The sequence below is a fragment of the Nerophis ophidion genome, linkage group LG20 (assembly GCF_033978795.1).
Source record: "Nerophis ophidion isolate RoL-2023_Sa linkage group LG20, RoL_Noph_v1.0, whole genome shotgun sequence".
Taxonomy (NCBI): domain Eukaryota; kingdom Metazoa; phylum Chordata; class Actinopteri; order Syngnathiformes; family Syngnathidae; genus Nerophis; species Nerophis ophidion.
The window spans coordinates 5981083-5998770 of NC_084630.1; the positions used below are offsets into that span (position 1 = coordinate 5981083).

Sequence of the window (17688 nt, forward strand, 5' to 3'; positions counted from 1 at the left end):
CCGTATCCGTAATACGCCGATAGGGAGAAGTTTGTATTTACACGATGAGTCGGGTGTGTTTTGACCTCCGCCGAACCCCTGAGGCCAACTCAACGAACCCCGAGTGTTCGATCGAACCCAGGTTAAGAACCACTGTGCTAGTACAATGTTTAAATTATTTCCTCAATCCATTCAATAGTTTAATCCCATGTACATATACATTTAATTATTTCAAAGTAATGCTTTAGGTTCTGTTTAATCCAGAGATTGTATTTTTCTTCTTTAATTGAGAAATATTGTTGTATATTTCTGGGCAGTCCGTTGTTATTTGCTTTATAAATGATTTTTGCAGTTTGAAAGTGTATGAGCTCAGACCCGTATATCTCCACACAGTAACTCACCAATAAACAGTATAAAATATGGAGTGACTTTTCATTCAGTTGTTCTTTTGTCTTATTCAATACTGAAATATTAGTTGCCACTTCATGTTTTATGTATTTGATGTGCGGTTCTGAGCTCATTTTATTATCTATCAATCATCCATCCATCCATTTCTACCGCTTATTCCCTTTTGGGGTAGCAGGGGGCGTTGGCGCCAATCTCAGCTACAATCGGGCGGAAGGCGGCGTACACCCTGGAGAAGTCGCCACCTCATCGCAGGGCCAATCAATCAATCAATCATCCATCCATCCATTTTCTACCGCTTATTCCCTTTCGGGGTCGCGGGGGGTGCTGGCGCCTATCTCAGCTACAATCGGGCGGAAGGCAGGGTACACCCTGGACAAGTCGCCACCTCATCGCAGGGCCAAAACAGATAGACAGACAACATTCACACTCACATTCACACACTAGGGCCAATTTAGTGTTGCCAATCAACCTATCCCCAGGTGCATGTCTTTGGAAGTGGGAGGAAGCCGGAGTACCCGGAGGGAACCCACGCATTCACGGGGAGAACATGCAAACTCCACACAGAAAGATCCCGAGCCTGGATTTGAACCCAGGACTGCAGGAACTTCGTAATGTGAGGCAGACGCACTAACCCCTCTTCCACCGTGAAGCCCATCAATCAATCAATCAATGTTAATTTATATAGCCCTATTAGCCTATTATCCATTTTCTACCCATCCATCCATTTTCTCCCTCAATGGTGTCGCTGGGGGTGCCAGAGCCTATCTCAGGTGCATTCGGGCAGGAGGCGGGATACACCCTAGAGAAGTCGCCACCTCATCGCAGGGGCCAACACAGCATACACACTCACATTCATACACTAGGGCCAATTTGGTGTTGCCAATCAACCTATTCCCAGGTGCATGTTTTTGGAGGTGGGAGGAAGCCGGAGAACTCGGAGGAAACCCACGCAGTCACAGGTAGAACATGCAAACTCCACACAGAAAGATCAAACCCAGAACCTTCGTATTGTTAGGCAAATTTGTTATATTTAGTACCATCTTATGCTCTCCTTCAGTGTTGGTTCATTTCCCATTGTAATGTTTAAGTGTTCTGTTGCTTTGTGATTTCCTGCTAGACCTCTGTTAGTTTTATTCTGCCTGGTACCTAATTAAACAACCTTCTGCTTACCTTCTCTGCATACTTGAACATGCCAACGGCAGACATGTGGCATCATGACAATCAAGTGTCCAAGCAAAGAATACGAAGCGTTGGTGAAGAACATAGTGGTAGTTTTAGAGTTGGGACACTGTAGACTGATTCCAGTCAGGGTATCCTTTATTCATCTTTACTATGTGTGTGTGTGTGTGTGTGTGTGTTTGGTTTATTTGCACGTAGAACGCACACAGAACCATGAGCAACTCCTTTCTGTCTCTCATCACTACCTGTGCTTATTAGGTGTTCAAGCGCACTGAATATTTCTCACTGTGAGACTTTGTGTGCTTTTTTAAAATGTTTTATTAAGTATGGCTGTAAAATAAGCAACCTTGGGACCAAAGAAAGTTGCAAATGTCAGCACTAAAATAAAGAATGTGAGACATCATTAAATTCAGAAATAACTTGTAGCGAAGTACTAAGGTTACGTTTGTTACAATAAGCTTGTAGTGTAAAGGTTCCTACCTAACAATGGTTGCAGGAGAAACGGTTTAAGGGAGACAGTACAGAAAGTGATTGTACCTGCTGCTAAAGTTTGTGAACGAGTTCAAGTAAGTCTTCAACTAAGGTAAAAGTGACAAAGTTATTTTATCCATTTAATTTGCCTCTCATACTTATTTCACATTATTTTCTGCATGTGAAACTACCGTATATTGTTCTTTAAAAATTTGCGTTTTGTGTAAATATTGTTGAGTTTCCGGAACAGATTAATTGGATTTACATACATTTCTTATGAGGAAAATGTGTTCGTACAGTTCTGTCTTCGGCAAACCTGGAGACATGTTTTTTTATTGAGCAGCGGTGGGAGTTTGTTACCTTGATGTTGTTGAGGTTGACCTCCACAAGCTCTGGATCATTCCTTTTTACCCTCATGAGAGTGTCCTCCACGTCAGTTGAATTGGGTTCCTCATCAGGCACTGGTTTGTACTGAGTGGACTGGATCACGCCTGTCAAACACTCTCAGTCAGCACACATTCTGAAATATCCCAGAGCTGTATTAAATAGAAGTAATTAGAGTAAATGAAAACGGCTATTCTCCTAAGAATGCTGAGAATTCTGTCACTCAAGATACCACAGAACAATTCATCATATACTGTATATCAGGGGTGTCCAAACTTTTTCTACCGAGGACATTGTACATTTAAGATACTAAAATCAATTTACTGTACATCAAAATGTGCTTAGCAATTGGAATTTGTGTTACGGATGAAAAGGAAAATAGTTGTTACTGTTATATATAACATAGCCAATTAGTAATGAATTAATAACATTTTCAGAACATGTCAACGGCCAAAAAAAACAACTACCTGCGGGCCACAAATGTACACCCAGGCCGCAATTTGGACACCCCTAATTTAGACACTTTAATCATTATAAATACAAAGTAAAACATATTTGTCAGGGTGCAACTATTGTGTATTATTTTGATTGAAAGTGATTAGTCTTCATTCAGTAAGAATCTCTGGTACTCACTAAACTGAAATGTCATTGGCAGAGATTAAAAAACATGGTTAGCACATCACAACATATAGTAATAATTATTTATGAAATGGATTAAACATTACTATTGTGATCCAAGAGACCGCTCAAACTCAATGTTTGTATTAAGTACAAGGAAGAAGAATCCTAGTATACGTCTTAAACTTTATCGATATATGAGACATAATCTAATCATCTATAACATTGCAGCAAATTATGTCAATTAGAAGTTATTAACTATCTATTAAGGTAAACTTTATTGATTCATGTACAGTAGGAAGGGGATTCATACAGCCCCATGCGTCGCGGTTTACCTGTCACACGAAACGTGACGGGTTGGGTGGTCGCACTATCCACTTCAGCCGCCAGATGGCAGTAGAGTGTTGACAATCTTAAAATATTTTGTGGCAATTCCAACTTTTAACCACAGCGGAGGCCATATGAATCCCTTCCCTACCTACTGCATGTTTGTGTTATAATCCATCCATCCATTTCCTACCGCTCATTCCCTAACTTATAATAATAATAATCCTACCCTAATAGCCTACTGTGCAATACTACCCTTCGAGTGCAATACGTCTGACACTGACTGTTATTATTTATTACTCCGGTACTCTTGTCTTGTTCTGTATATTGTACAGTATTTTGTTTTTCTATAGTGTTTTGTATATTGTACAGGATTGCTTATTATTTTTATTGGACAGTAATCTGTTTATTTCAATTGTTAGTTTTTCCTTTATTACATCTTGTGTTATATATTTTTACCCATATTTTTTTCCCACTAATGCACCTTAAGTTGGAGTCCTTAATCTCATTTTATGCAAATATAATGACAATAAAGTCCATTCTATTCTATTCTATTATATACTGAGAACAGGAACAGAACAAATGTGTTTGTGTCTGCTAAGAAATGTAAACGGGGTGGGATTAAATAACCTCTGTTTCTTCCTACTCCTTTTCAGACATGTTGAAATGCGAGATACTGTATGTGTGTACCATATTGTAAATTAATTCAAAACCAAACCAGTTTGTCACATACAGTATGACCCCTAAATGTATGTAGCACTATAATGACATTAGAACGATCTAATTAGACATTTAATACGTTTTATAATCTTCTCGGCATTGCCACATAATTTATATGAATTAATAAATAATGCATCTATTTTATAATAAGGCTGGTTGTAATTAGATTCATGGGTAAACTGAAATCTAACCTGTCTGACTTGTACACCCTGGACTCCCCCATGCTGTATCTGACAGCATGAGCAGAACAAATATGTTTGAAATTCAATTCAATTAGCTCTAAATTATTATCTGTGTCTTGAACATACAGTACATGATGAATGTGCCAAACAAAACATAGCATTCTGTATTATTCATGGAGGGACTACATTTCCCACAGTCAGTTGTCTTGCTGATTAATGAGCCACCATATTAAAAAAGAGTTGTGCAATCAGAGCAATATGACTGCCCAGAATGTATACGATAAAATGAAAAAATAAATATTGTCGGCAATGACGTGTCAAACTAAAAGAGATGGGTCACTCATGTAGTGTAGTTTAGGCGTCCTCAACGTTTTCTAGGCCAGAGGTTCTCAACCTTCTTTCATTGATGTACCCCCTGTGAACATTTTTTTTAATTCAAGTACCCCCTAATCAGAGTAAAGCATGTTTGGTTGAAAAAAAGAGATAAAGAAGTAAAATACAGCACTATGTAATCAGTTTCGGATGTATTAAATTGTATAACAGTGCAAAATATTGCTCATTTGTAGTGGTCTTTCTTGAACTATTTTGAAAAAAAGATATAAAAATAACTAAAAACTTGTTGAAAAATAGAAGTAATCATCAACTTAAAGTGCCCTCTTTGGAGATTGTAATAGAGATCCATTTGGATTCATGAACTTAATTGTAAACATTTCTTCACAAAAAACTAAATCTTTAACATTAATATTTATGGAACATGTCCACAAAAAATCTAGCTGTCAAGACTGAATATTGCATTGTTGCATTTCTTTTCACAGCTTATGAACTTACATTTATATTTTGTTGAATTATTATTATTCAATAAAAATATTTATAAAGGATTTTTGAATTGTTGTTATTTTTAGAATATTAAAAAAAAATCTCACATACTCCTTGGCATACCTTCAAGTACCCCCAGGGGTACGCGTACGCCCATTTGTGAATCACTATTTTAGGCCAAGGACCCGCAAACTGATGAAGAGATGGAGTGTGGACCCCTTACTTATATAGCTTGTACAAGCATGGTGTTTTAAAGTGGGCGGCCGAGGGTGGAGTTGGCGCTCTTGGTTGCTTTGTTGGGTCTGCTCCTGTCTTTGGCCATGCTCCCCTCCCCCCAGCAGATGATGGCGTGGAACACCACACAGGCCACCACAGTGTATATTGGTGTTGAAATTAAGATTTTGGTTCGTTGCCTGTGTAAGCATGGTGCAATCGTGTGTGCGTATAATATAATATCGGTTAACAATTTTTTGTTGTTTTACTTTGTAGCTGTATGTAGAAATGGCTCTTTTAATGTATTTAATGTCCTTTGTGTTCTTTGATGTATCTCTCTTACACAAATGTTTATTTGTGCTATGGCTTTGAAGTTTTTTCTTCTTCCTTGGCCTCAGTCTGGACCCCCTCTCCAGGGGCCCAGGCTACGACTGTTTTTTTTTTTTACCCCTCTCCCCCCAGCATTTACCTGTTTCTCACTTTTTTGTAAGGGGCGCAAGAAGTTGGCAGACCCATCCACGATCATGTTCTGTCTTCTTGTAATGTTTGTCTGATCTTGAATGGGATTGTGCTGAAAATCTTAATTTACCCCCAGGGACTAATAAAGTACTTCTGATTTGTATTCTGATTCTGATGTACCTTGTAGTTTCAGAGGTGGGGTCGTGTTCCTACTTTCCAAACCTAACACTTGGGGCCTGTTCTACTAAGACCTAGAAAACATGGGTTGAATAGCGTGTGCTAAATAAAATTGTGTGTACTATTAGTACGCATGTTGCAGGTGATTTACTACAGACTGCGTGTACAATTGATAATAAAGTGCTGAAGTAGTGCAGACTGCTCTATTTAAATGAGGGGTTCTATGTATAGCGGCTGTCACCACAGACAGTAATTCCCAACTACATCCATGGCATCATATAGTCCTCATACTGAAGTAAATCAGCATTGCATGCACTATCAAGTTGCACATGTTTTATTCACGCAAACCTTTAGTAAGTCAGGCCCTTAACATAAAACATAAACTAGCTGCTTGCTGAGAATGATTGGCACAGCAGCAATAGGGGCGGGTCCTCCTTGTTGGAGTGACAGGTGAATGTGTACATTACTGACTGAAAGATATCTTGTGTCTCCATTTATTTATTCACTACATTGTGTTGGATCAATGTTACTATGGACTTTATGACATTTATAGTTGTGTAAAAATTGCAGGGAGAATATTAACAAACAGACCTCCGGCTTTATATATTCTCAACACTAACAGCGTTTTCTGCACTAGTCTAAGGTACTTTGACATGTTTAACGCAGAACAGATGGAAGACTCCTTCAAATCAGGTTACGTACTGTTAAGGCCTTGCTTGTTCACAATGTTGCTGCTGGCCAGAGCTTCATAGTACTGCTGGTTACTCATCAGCGTGTGCATGCCCAGGATGGCTGAAAAGAAAAATAGGATATGCAGAATAGGAAAAATCAAGACCAACAAAGTTTACTGTGACTTTGAATTGAGCATAATGCAAACAGAAGCAGGATGATGGAAAGGCGAACTCAAAGACACATTCAAAGTCTCAAGCACATCAGTTGTACAGGCGCTAAAGGAAGTAAAGTGCAAACAAGCATATGACGTGTCAAAAAAAAAAAAATCTGCCTGAGAAACTTGTTTTCCGGACTACTTTTTTCCTACGCTATGTACCCTGCGGCTTATAAAACGGTGTGGCTAATTCATGGATTTTTCTTTGCTAACGGCCATAATGTTTTAAATACAACACATTTTATTCATGTGATACCTACTGACACAATGAGGAGTTGTATTGCTTGGGCTATGGCGCCATCGTTTGGACGGGTTCACTCACTGCAGGTGCTGCGGGTTGAATATTTACTTCCTGTTTTATGCTTCGAACCGGAAGTATATCTATTTTCGTCTACTATTCGTTCAATGCGTTTCTGCTCGGAAGGATTCTTTATTAACTAAAACAATTCATACTTACTAAACCGTCTCATGTATGATGTCTGTAGGAGTGCTTTCAAGCATATTTGTATGTGCTATTGCAGGGGCGCTCACACTTTTTCTGCAGGCGAGCTACTTTTCAATTGACCAAGTCGAGGAGATCTACCTCATTCCTATTTATAATTTATATTTATTTATTTATGAAAGATACATTTTTGTTAACAAGTTAATGGTGTTTAATGATAATACAAGCATGTTTAACACACATAAATTCCTTTCTTTCATGAAGACAAGAATATAAGTTGGTGTATTTGATTCTGATGACTTGCATTGATTGGAATTAGACAGTGGTGCTGATAACGTCCGTATTTTCAAATAGAGGGAAAAAAAGTCCTCCTTTCTGTCCAATACCACATGAAAGTGGTTGGATTTGGCATCTCATTTGTCCAACTTGCATACTCGTTTTTAAACACTTTGTTATGAGAGTAGCATATGTGTGTGGCCCTTTAATGTCTGGCAGCAGGTGAGTGACGTCAGTGAGTGTGCGGGTGGGCAAGCAAGTGAGAAATTGGTCGCTGAGGGCGGGGGAGAAATACATTGGCATCAAACTCCGTAGCTTGCTAGCTTGTGCACGCTAGCTTTCTGAGACTCTTATTTTGTTAGCACAGGCAGGATGAAACAGGTATTTTATGGTGAAGACAGGAACTGTGCAGTCGCTCTTTAGAGTTTTGACAGTAGGTACGGAGTCTCTAGAAATAAAATGTGTATCTCTGCGTCCGCCCTGTTAGTGATTTTTTTCTTAAATATGAGCTCGCAGCAGCCAGCGTCATCTCACAAGATCCTCGGGTGCCGAGAATGTCAAACAACTGACGAAAGTGAAGTCTTGGTATGATTGATGATTGCTCATTTTTATGTCTATTTTTTAATGCCTGGCTTGAGATCGACTGACACACCCTCCGAGATCGACCAGTCGATCGCGATCGACGTAATGGGCACCCCTGTGCTATTGTAATGCAATCATGCATGTTGGTATTATTGACTTACAATGGCATTCGTTTTGTAATGTTTCAGTTTTGTAAATTTACTAAAACATCACCGTGGAGCTATTGAGTCTGTTTAGCTTGACGATGACTTCTGTTTTGTATGATAAGCTGTTTTACTGCCATTAGATAGGCACCATTTGGAAACAATTAAGGTATGTGAATAAACATTCACAATATATTTCGTACCGGTATATATCTGCAGCTTTTTGTCCATTTTATGTAAAAATATTTATTTCTTCTGAAATTTGATGGGTGTTTATTAGTTTATTAGTTTATTAAGGATCCCCATTAGTCTACACCGCAGTGGAGACTATTCTTCCTGGGGTCCAGGCAAAAAACATCACACAACCACAGAACAAACGATTAAAATGCATGATCCAATAATAAATTGTCATAATACAAAAATAGCAACAACAAAGAACCAAAAAATACTAATAGATGTTGTTACATAATAATTTTCATACCAAAGATAAAAATAGCAATATAAAAATAGATATACTGTATACATTTTTGCAAAAATAAAACAAAGAACCAATGGCCTAAATAGTGTACCAAAGACAAACAATAAGTGACGAAAAAGTATCATCCATCCATTTTCTGCTGCTTATCCCATAATCAATAAAATACTCAATAGTCAATAAAAACAGTCATGACATTAGGTACAATCTAAAATAATCTCTTTACGCAATACTTCTCCTTTTAGTTTATTCTTAAAGCCCACTATGCTGGTGATTGATAGCAGATATTGTGGAAGTCTGTTCCAGTAAGTGATTGCCCGATACATTACAGTCTTTTTCAAAACATCACTTTTGGGTTTAAGACGGGTGAGCGCACCTCTTTGGGCTAGCCTGGTACCTTATAGCCTGGAAAATACGGTAGTTTGCAACAGCTGTTGCCTCACATACAAAGAGCTGTTTTGGTTTGTTGCACAGATTATTAAAAAGCATCAATTAAAAATACTATTGCGTATGATGCAGTGTAGTCCTACAATGTGTCTTTTTTTCTTTGCATGCTAACACCATGCATGTATACTGCAGATACCCTGTATGGTGCTCAGCTAACAGTGATCCAGCAGGTGTGAATGAAGTTAGCAGGGGATAGATAGGTGGTGGGAAAGATGGAAGCATCACTAAAGGGGAAAGGAGAGGCGTTAGACTGAAGAGATGAACACCAAGTGCCAGTAGGTGAGGTCATTAATGATATTAACAGTTCTGTACACTGATTAGTGAAAGCAAAGAGATGACAAATTGGCAAAAAATGTTGAAGTTTATTTGCGCTTATAGACGACAAATAAGAAGTAAGTTGAAATTGTTACCTGCAATATCACAAAGTTCGGCATCAGTAGCGCTGGCAAGAGCTTCTTCAAGCTCGGGCTCCAGGGTCACATTCTCCATGATGGGGTCGACAATCTTTTTAGGCACCCAAGCCTTTCCTGCAAGGTGAAGGAATACTTAGCCTGCTGAAACAATAAACTGTTCCTTTAACAACGTCTCAACATTATTTTGCCTTCTCTGCGAAAAGCTTATCTGAAGTTAAATGAGGATATTTCCAAACAGTGCACAGCTAAACAGACACAGCTGCTGAGTAGCGCCAGGGGATACACAACTGTAGCAAGATGCATGGCTATTCTAAACAATGGCTGCCAAATAAGCCACTTTGGAACCAAAGAAAGTTGCAAGTGCCAGCAATTTAATAAAGAAGGTGAGGAACGCTATTAAAAGCAGAACATTAGGATGTAGGAAAGCACAAAGGTGGCATCTGTATCTCCACTCATCGCTTGTCTTGAGCAACAATCTTCAATAAAGGTAAAAGTGATGTTAAATGCTCATTTATTCATTTCATCTCTTCATTTATAAGTATTTTGTGTTGTTATGCAATTATGCTCCAAAATAGATTTTGTGTTCAATGGTCATGATATAATGTTATTGATTGTGCAGGTACAGGTACTTCTTTCTGTTTCATGCCTTGAACCGGAAGTATAAGTGCCATAGTGTGTCTTCTCTTATGATTTATTCATTCATCACTCCAAGCAATGGTTGTAAGTTTTACAATATAACTAAAACAACTTTCACATGTGTGATGTCTGTAGGAGTGTTTTAATGCTTATTTGTAAGTGCCATCGTAATGTAATTAAGCTAGCATCGTTAACATTAGCTAAAATGCTGTCACATTTGAAAGTGTTTTTGTTAGTATTATTAACTTACAGTGAAATTTTTTTTGTATTGTTGTTTGTTGAAATTGGAATCTGTTTAGCTAATTGAGGATGCTAGCTTTCGCAGCTAGTGGGTCCATAACAATGACGTCTGTTTTGTTTGATCAGCCATTTTACTACCGTGTGAGCAGCCCCGTTTTGAAACAATTAAGGCATGTAAATAAACATTTACAAAATCTTTATTTGTAAATATCTCATTTCACAACGTATATGTCTGGGGCTAATAGTCCGGTGCAGCTAATATATTGGAAAAATATGTAATATGTAAATAATATGAAACTCTAAATCCATATTATGAATAATTCATTATGACATGTTTCCGGTAAAATTAAAAATGGCTACTCTACTTGGAACGACAAAAACGGCAAGAAAGGATTCGAAGGGTGTATTTTTCCGGATTTCCATGGGTTCTCTACGGGTACTCCGGCTTCCTACCACCACTAAAAACATGCATCTGGGGATAGGTTGATTAGCAACACTAAATTGGCCCTTGTGTGTGAATGTGAATGTTGTCTGTCTATCTGTGTTGGCCCTGTGATGAGGTGGCGACTTGTCCAGGGTGTACCCCGCCTTCCACCTGAATGCAGCTGAAATAGGCTCCAGCACCCCTCGCGACCCCGAAAAGGGACAAGCGGTAGAAAATGGATGGATGATTGGACCGCTGATTCAGGGCGAAGGGATATAAAAAATGGAGAATATCCATGATGATTGGTTGATTTACTATGATGAATCACGATTGGTTAAGGTTAGGGCAAAACAGAGGCAAGATACAGCAAGTCATCGACATTCGACATGACGACGAAGGAGTCGGGGACAGAGGGAATATTCAAGCGGATGAAAAAAAAAGAAACTTATCTTCTCTCCCTCCGATTTTTCTTTTAGTGATAAAGACAATGTTCAGGAAACCCACAATGTGCCTCCATTTGAAAAAAAAAAATGCCCAAAACATTCATTTTCGCTGTTTACCTTGTAAGCCCAAAACAAAACTACTCTCGTAATCGAAGACGTGGAACACAAATTTAAAGAACCCACATTAAGTTGAGTTGAGTTCATGAAAAGTTGTACTGCATATAACCATTATTAACTGTTCCAAAACAGGCAAGTCATTGTTTTGTTTGTCAAGATATAGATAGACGCTGTCTTTATTTACAGTAGGCAGGGAACATGAATAACATTATAGGGGTGGACCAAAGAAAAGGGAAACTAAAATACATACATACAGTGGGGTGTGGGATCCCGTAGAGGTAGTTGAAGGGTGTCTGTCCCCTGCTAAATGACAGATAGTTAATAGTAACGGGCCCGTATTGGGGCCATTTGGTACACTCTCAGTTACATTAACATTATTACCTATATAGGAACTTGCAATGTAGGAGGAATTTAATTTTAGTTGAGTCTGGTCCACAGTCAGGAAAGTATGTTTGCTTTAAATATATTCAGATTTATTGTTTTCCGTTCATGCAATGATGGAGTTTGTTAAAATCTCCTTAGTGAGACAAATGTTTAGTACTTTTCCTTTGACCAAATTATTGTAATTTTTCCACTGTTGAAACAGTAATTTATCCTGTGTTGAAAAGTCTCCATTAGAGTATATACTATGGTGTTTATTTATTATTTTAATTGTTTTACCATTAACTTGTTTTCTGTGTTTTGTCACTCATTTTGTACTTGGTACGCAACTTAAAAGAAATGTTAAAAAGACAGAGTATATTTCTTGTGATAAATAATCAAACTGAGAATTGTAATTCTCGTTTGGTGGAAAGTTGTAAATGGATTATACTTGCATAGCGCTTTTCTACCTTCAAAGTAATGAATTTATGAATTCATGTATATGTAGCTTTGATATAGCAAGCTGCTTTTGCCGTGTAGCTTCTTACAATTCTCTGGCCATAGCATCCTCTGTAGCTTAACTACATTTAGTCGAGAGTACGGTTGTAAGGTATACCCGTACTAATTAAGTACGGCAGTACAATGAATCATACACAGTACTATACTACCTTTGAAAAAATACTGGTCCCAATTTTTTTTTTACTGGACATGACGGCGCTCCGTCGTCACGTTGTGACAATGCTGGTTTTACGAGCAGAGGAGCATGTTCAGAAACGCACACGCATGGAGTACTTAGAAGCAGACGCAGTCTGTAGACAGAAGTGGGAGAATGGACGCATTTTGGGTTAAAAACTAACAATTAAGGTGAAGCTATAACACTGAAGCGCCACTTCAGTACCTTTAAAACATGGCTAACTGGCTAGCAGCTAACATCCATCCGCAGTCGGCAGTGTTTTAGATACTTCTAAATCACAAATTCTTGCCACCGTGGCGAAAAATAAAGTATGTTTCTTACAAGTATCAACCCTGGAGAACAAGGAATAGCTAAACATGCTTCACTACACATCCTAGGAACATACAACAGCTCATAGCTAACAAGCTGGCGCTCCTCATTGTAAACAAATGCCAGGGGTAGATCGTCACCTGACATCCACTGTAATGATACCAAGTACAAGAGCGTATCTCGTGAATACGACAATAATATTTTGGTTTTACAAAATCTTTTTTCCTTTTTAAAAAAGGTTTATCTTATGTTTATTAACTTAGGAAATATATCCATGGACACATGAGGACTTTAAAAATGACCAGTGTATAATCCTGTAACTACTTTGTATCGGCTCGATACCTAAATTTGTGGTATCATCCAAAACTTACGTAAAACATCCAAATAACAGAAGAATAAGTGTGTATTACATTATAACTTAAGTATATATAGAACCTGTTGAAACAGAAAATAACCAGATATTAACAGTAAACGAACAACCCGATTAACAATCAATTTTCTACCGTTTATCCCTCATAATTTTGCCAAAATAATAGAATGAGAAAAGACACAATATGTTACTGAATACATCAGCAGCCAAATTAGGGCTCTTTGTTTGCTTACTTACTACTAAAAGACAAGTTGTCTAATATGTTCACTATTTTATTTATGGCCAAAATTGTTATTTGATTGGAATAAGAAACATATGTTTAATGTTTATTTTTTTGTTAAAATAAAGCCAATAATGCCATTTTTTGTGGTCCCCTTCATTTAGAAAAGTAACAAAATATATTTTGGTACGGGTACTGTTACCAAAAAATTGGTATTAGGACAACCCTCATCGAGAGTAACCAGCAGCTTAGCTTACTACATTTTCAGAGTAGCTTGCCCATCACTGCATCCACTGTGTCATTGTGAAAGGTGTTTCTCCAATGTTGGTGACCTCATTGCACTAAAATCAAATCCTGTCAAGATAGTGAGGAATTAATGGCAAATACAGAAGAAAACTCTCAGCTTAAATTCAACAGATTATGATGTAGCTCATATACCGTATTTTTCGGACTATAAATCGCAGTTTTTTTCATAGTTTGGTCAGGGAGGTGACTTATACCCAGGAGCAAATTATGTGTGAAATTATTAACACATTACCGTAAAATATCAAATAATATTATTTAGTTCATTCACGTAAGACACTAGACGTATAAGATTTCATCGGATTTAGCGATTAGGAGTGACAGATTGTTTGGTAAACTTATAGCATTTTCTATATGTTATAGTTATTTGAATGACTCTTACCATAATATGTTAGGTCAACAGACCAGGCCAATCTCAGTTGGTTATTTATGCGTCATATAACGTACACTTATTCAGCCTGTTGTTCACTATTCTTTATTTATTTTGAATTGCCTTTCAAATGTCTATTTTTTGTTTTTATTCAGTCATTGGTGGAGCATAATATATATATATATATATATATATATACTTTTTTTATTTTATTTTATTTATTTTTTTTTTTTTTACAATTGTTTTTAACATGGCTGTGCAGCATTTTGGAAACGTTATTGTTGTTTAAATGTGCTATATAAATAAAGTGGATTGGATATTCTTGGTGTTGGGTTTTATCAAATAAATTTCCCCAAAAAATGTGACTTATACTCCAGTGCGACTTACATGTTTTTTTTCCTTCTTTATTATGCATTTTCGGCAGGTGCGACTTATACTCCGGAGCGACTTATACTCCGAAAAATACGGTAGTAACATTAGAGATAACCTTGCATGTGGACAAAATTGTCTGGTTCCGAAATATTTTTAAAAACTGTTAGTTAAATAAGTGAGTTTATACCTACGTCTGACTTCATATTGTTGAAACTTGGTGAATGTAAACGAGTGTGGGTGTGTGCAGACCACTCTGACTAACATCATACGCAGCTCTGTTGTGTGTTCTGACTCTGTCACCTCATATTTGGACTGCCGTGTAAACACAAGCTGCTTGGCAGTGAAGAGACCCGTCACCTCCTTTGGTTCTCACATTGTAGAACATGTTTTATGCCACATAAAGAGGAAAACAGACAGTTTTGTAGATGACAATTAAGTAAGCTGACCTTCAAAGGGAAAACAATATAAAGCTGCCACTGGATTGAAAACAAAGGATTTTTCTGAATTTAGGATGAGAAAAATTGTCAAGATCATGTTTTTTTTGGTATCATTTCCTTTCCTAGTGCTCTTGTTGATGTCAGTATCTCTCGTTTTATCTCTGTGTTTTGCCACATCTTTACTTTGTTCCTTGTTCTGCCATCACACATGTTCCACATTGTTAATGTTGTGACACTTGTGTATGCCACAGTGTTATGTTGATTTCTGAAGTCCTGCTAGATCTGTGTTCCTTTTTTTCTGCCTGGTGTCCAAAGAATCAACCCTTTGTCAGTACGTCTCTTGGCGTCTCTGCATCCTGGGATCACGCCAACATGCGGCATTGTCACAAATATAAGATATTTACCTTCTTAATGTGGCTGATTTTTGGCATCAATAATCGTGCATTATTTGAGTACAAATTAGGGAAATGTCATACAAAGTTAACTAAACTGTTCTTTTATCACCCTTCCATTCATCAATTTTCTACCGCTTTTCCATTTCGGGGTCGCTCGAGCCTATCTCAGCTGCATTCGGGCGGAATCAATTTCATAAAAATTGTTGGAAAACAGTGACAACAACTGAAGGTAAATAGAATAGTACAGTGATTACAAAGAGTGAGGCAGGCCAGAAGACTTCATAGGAGATGTTGCAGCTTGAAAAAAAAAAAAGATAAAAGCTGTTTCGGGGCGGTTTAGCTCGGTTGGTAGAGCGGCCGTGCCAGCAACTTGAGGGTTGCAGGTTCGATTCCCGCTTCCGCCAACCTATTCAATGCCGTTGTGTCCTTGGGCAAGACACTTTACCCACCTGCTCCCAGTGCCACCCACACTGGTTTAAATGGAACTTAGATATTGGGTTTCACTATGTAAAAGCGCTTTGAGTCACTAGGGAAAAGCGCTACATAAATATAATTCACTTCACTTCACTTTCTAAAACATGCAAAGCTGAATTCAGCTATCTAAAGGAAATATATTAAATTTCTACGGTGAGAACAGAAACAGGGCTTTGATTAAGCAGAAAAATACACAAAATAGAAATGGAGGCCCAGCATTTTTAGGCTCATTGTTCCATACTAAAAATATGTATGGAAAATTAGACAAAAGAATTAGAACAACCAAGGTTAGCTCAGACCTAAGCAAACAACACTGGGGAGAAAAAGAAGAGCATCCTATTTGTTTGTCTGTGATATAAGATGGGGTATTTGTAGTATTTTTAGATCCGAGAGGGAGAAACACTTCATACAACTCAGAAGGAAACACTGACTTTTCAAACAAAAAAGTGGAAATCATCATAAAATACAGATACTTTTTTCTATGAGAAATAAAAAATATTCAATTAATGCATTCCTGACAATCAAAAATATGGAAATAAACCATATTTTACCTAGAATAGGTGAAGTTTTCATTGTGTCAGGACTTTGACTTGGATTTATTTTTGCTTCTTTGACGCAGAGGATGATTTGCACGAGCGAGACGTGAGTGTAAGTACATGTTTGATTTATTTTCACTGTGGCGTGGTCAAAACAATAGTAAGCATGGCAAGGCATGAAGGTTGGCAAGGGAAGTTAGGTGCGTGGTCATGAGGGTTCGATACAAAGTCCGGTAGGTAGGTACAAAGTTGCCAGGCCGAGAAACAGAAAGCAAATGACTTAAATAGCAGCTGTGATTATTGGAAACAGGTGTGAGAGCTGAGGACCGGGGTGTGACTTGAGGGCAAGGTGGAAACTAATGGGTTGGCATGGAAACAAACAAAACCAGCAAGTGCAAAAGGGGAAACAAGAGTCCAAAAAACAAAACAAAACATGATCAAACATTAAAACCTGATTCACAGGCATGACACATTGCAGAAACCAATGTGAAATACAAATATACGTGACCAAATAACATCTAATATCACTTTTACCTTTAACATCTGACTCTGACACTGTGCACCACAGGATTCAATAGCAATGATTGTAAAAATTTGCCAATGTATTCTTATTAATGACAGAGTGGGAAAGGTCTAGGAATGTTTTTGCAGAAAAATTTCAAATGATGTGGCTGGCCATTCATTAATTGACATTTTACATGAGCTTTTCCGGGCAAAAACAGATAATGGGGCCCTATGCAGAGAGCAATATCCATTCTTCACAAAGACTGAATTACCAAAATGGGGATTCTTTGTTTGGACCCCTGATTCCGTAGAATGATACTCTGGAAAATGGACTAGTTTGCTAAGCGCAGTGTTTGACCGTACGATAATGGAGTAAATTTTGAAAAAAAAATTGCACGAAAAATTAATGCCACGCCATTGGCTCCGTTTACATTGAAAACCAGATCTGATTTTTTTTTGCCCTAAAGTGCGACGGATCAGAATGTTTTTGCCAGTCTTAACGCTCCAAAGTGCTTCAAATCTGATCTTTTCGCATTAGATTCAGGCCACATCAGGTGGTAGTCCAAATCGATTGGAATCTGATCTCTTCTAATGTGACTTTCGTCCAAACGCAAAGCGACCTGAATGTGACCCGTATGTGACTTTTTCATCAGCTAAGTCATTCATGTGCGCGGGGAAAGACGCAGCCCGCCAGCGGAAGTGGATACTTCATCACAGCATCCGGCTACGGTAAGGAGTCTTCTTTCGATGGCTGAATTTTCGGTGCATCTCTAGTAAATAGTGGCAAATAATAAGCTACAAGTAATATAAGAATATACATTTTCGATTCCAAAGGAAGACCAGCATTGACGCTGTGGCGTTTTTTTAAGTTGTTTACTTAAGTGAAA

The 17688-nt window shown here is 37.9% G+C and overlaps 1 protein-coding gene across 2 annotated transcripts in view; it reads right to left on the reverse strand.

Annotated features, from left to right (window-relative positions):
• Positions 1 to 17688, reverse strand: part of LOC133538681 (tropomodulin-1-like) — a 63243-nt gene that overhangs the window by 20349 nt on the left and 25206 nt on the right. For both annotated transcript variants that reach the window (XM_061880380.1, XM_061880381.1), the window contains exons 5-7: positions 9595 to 9711; positions 6636 to 6725; positions 2398 to 2528 (exon numbers count right to left, since the gene is read on the reverse strand). In XM_061880380.1, coding sequence (XP_061736364.1) covers positions 2398 to 2528; positions 6636 to 6725; positions 9595 to 9711 — 338 coding nt within the window. The remainder of the gene's footprint in view (positions 1 to 2397; positions 2529 to 6635; positions 6726 to 9594; positions 9712 to 17688) is intronic.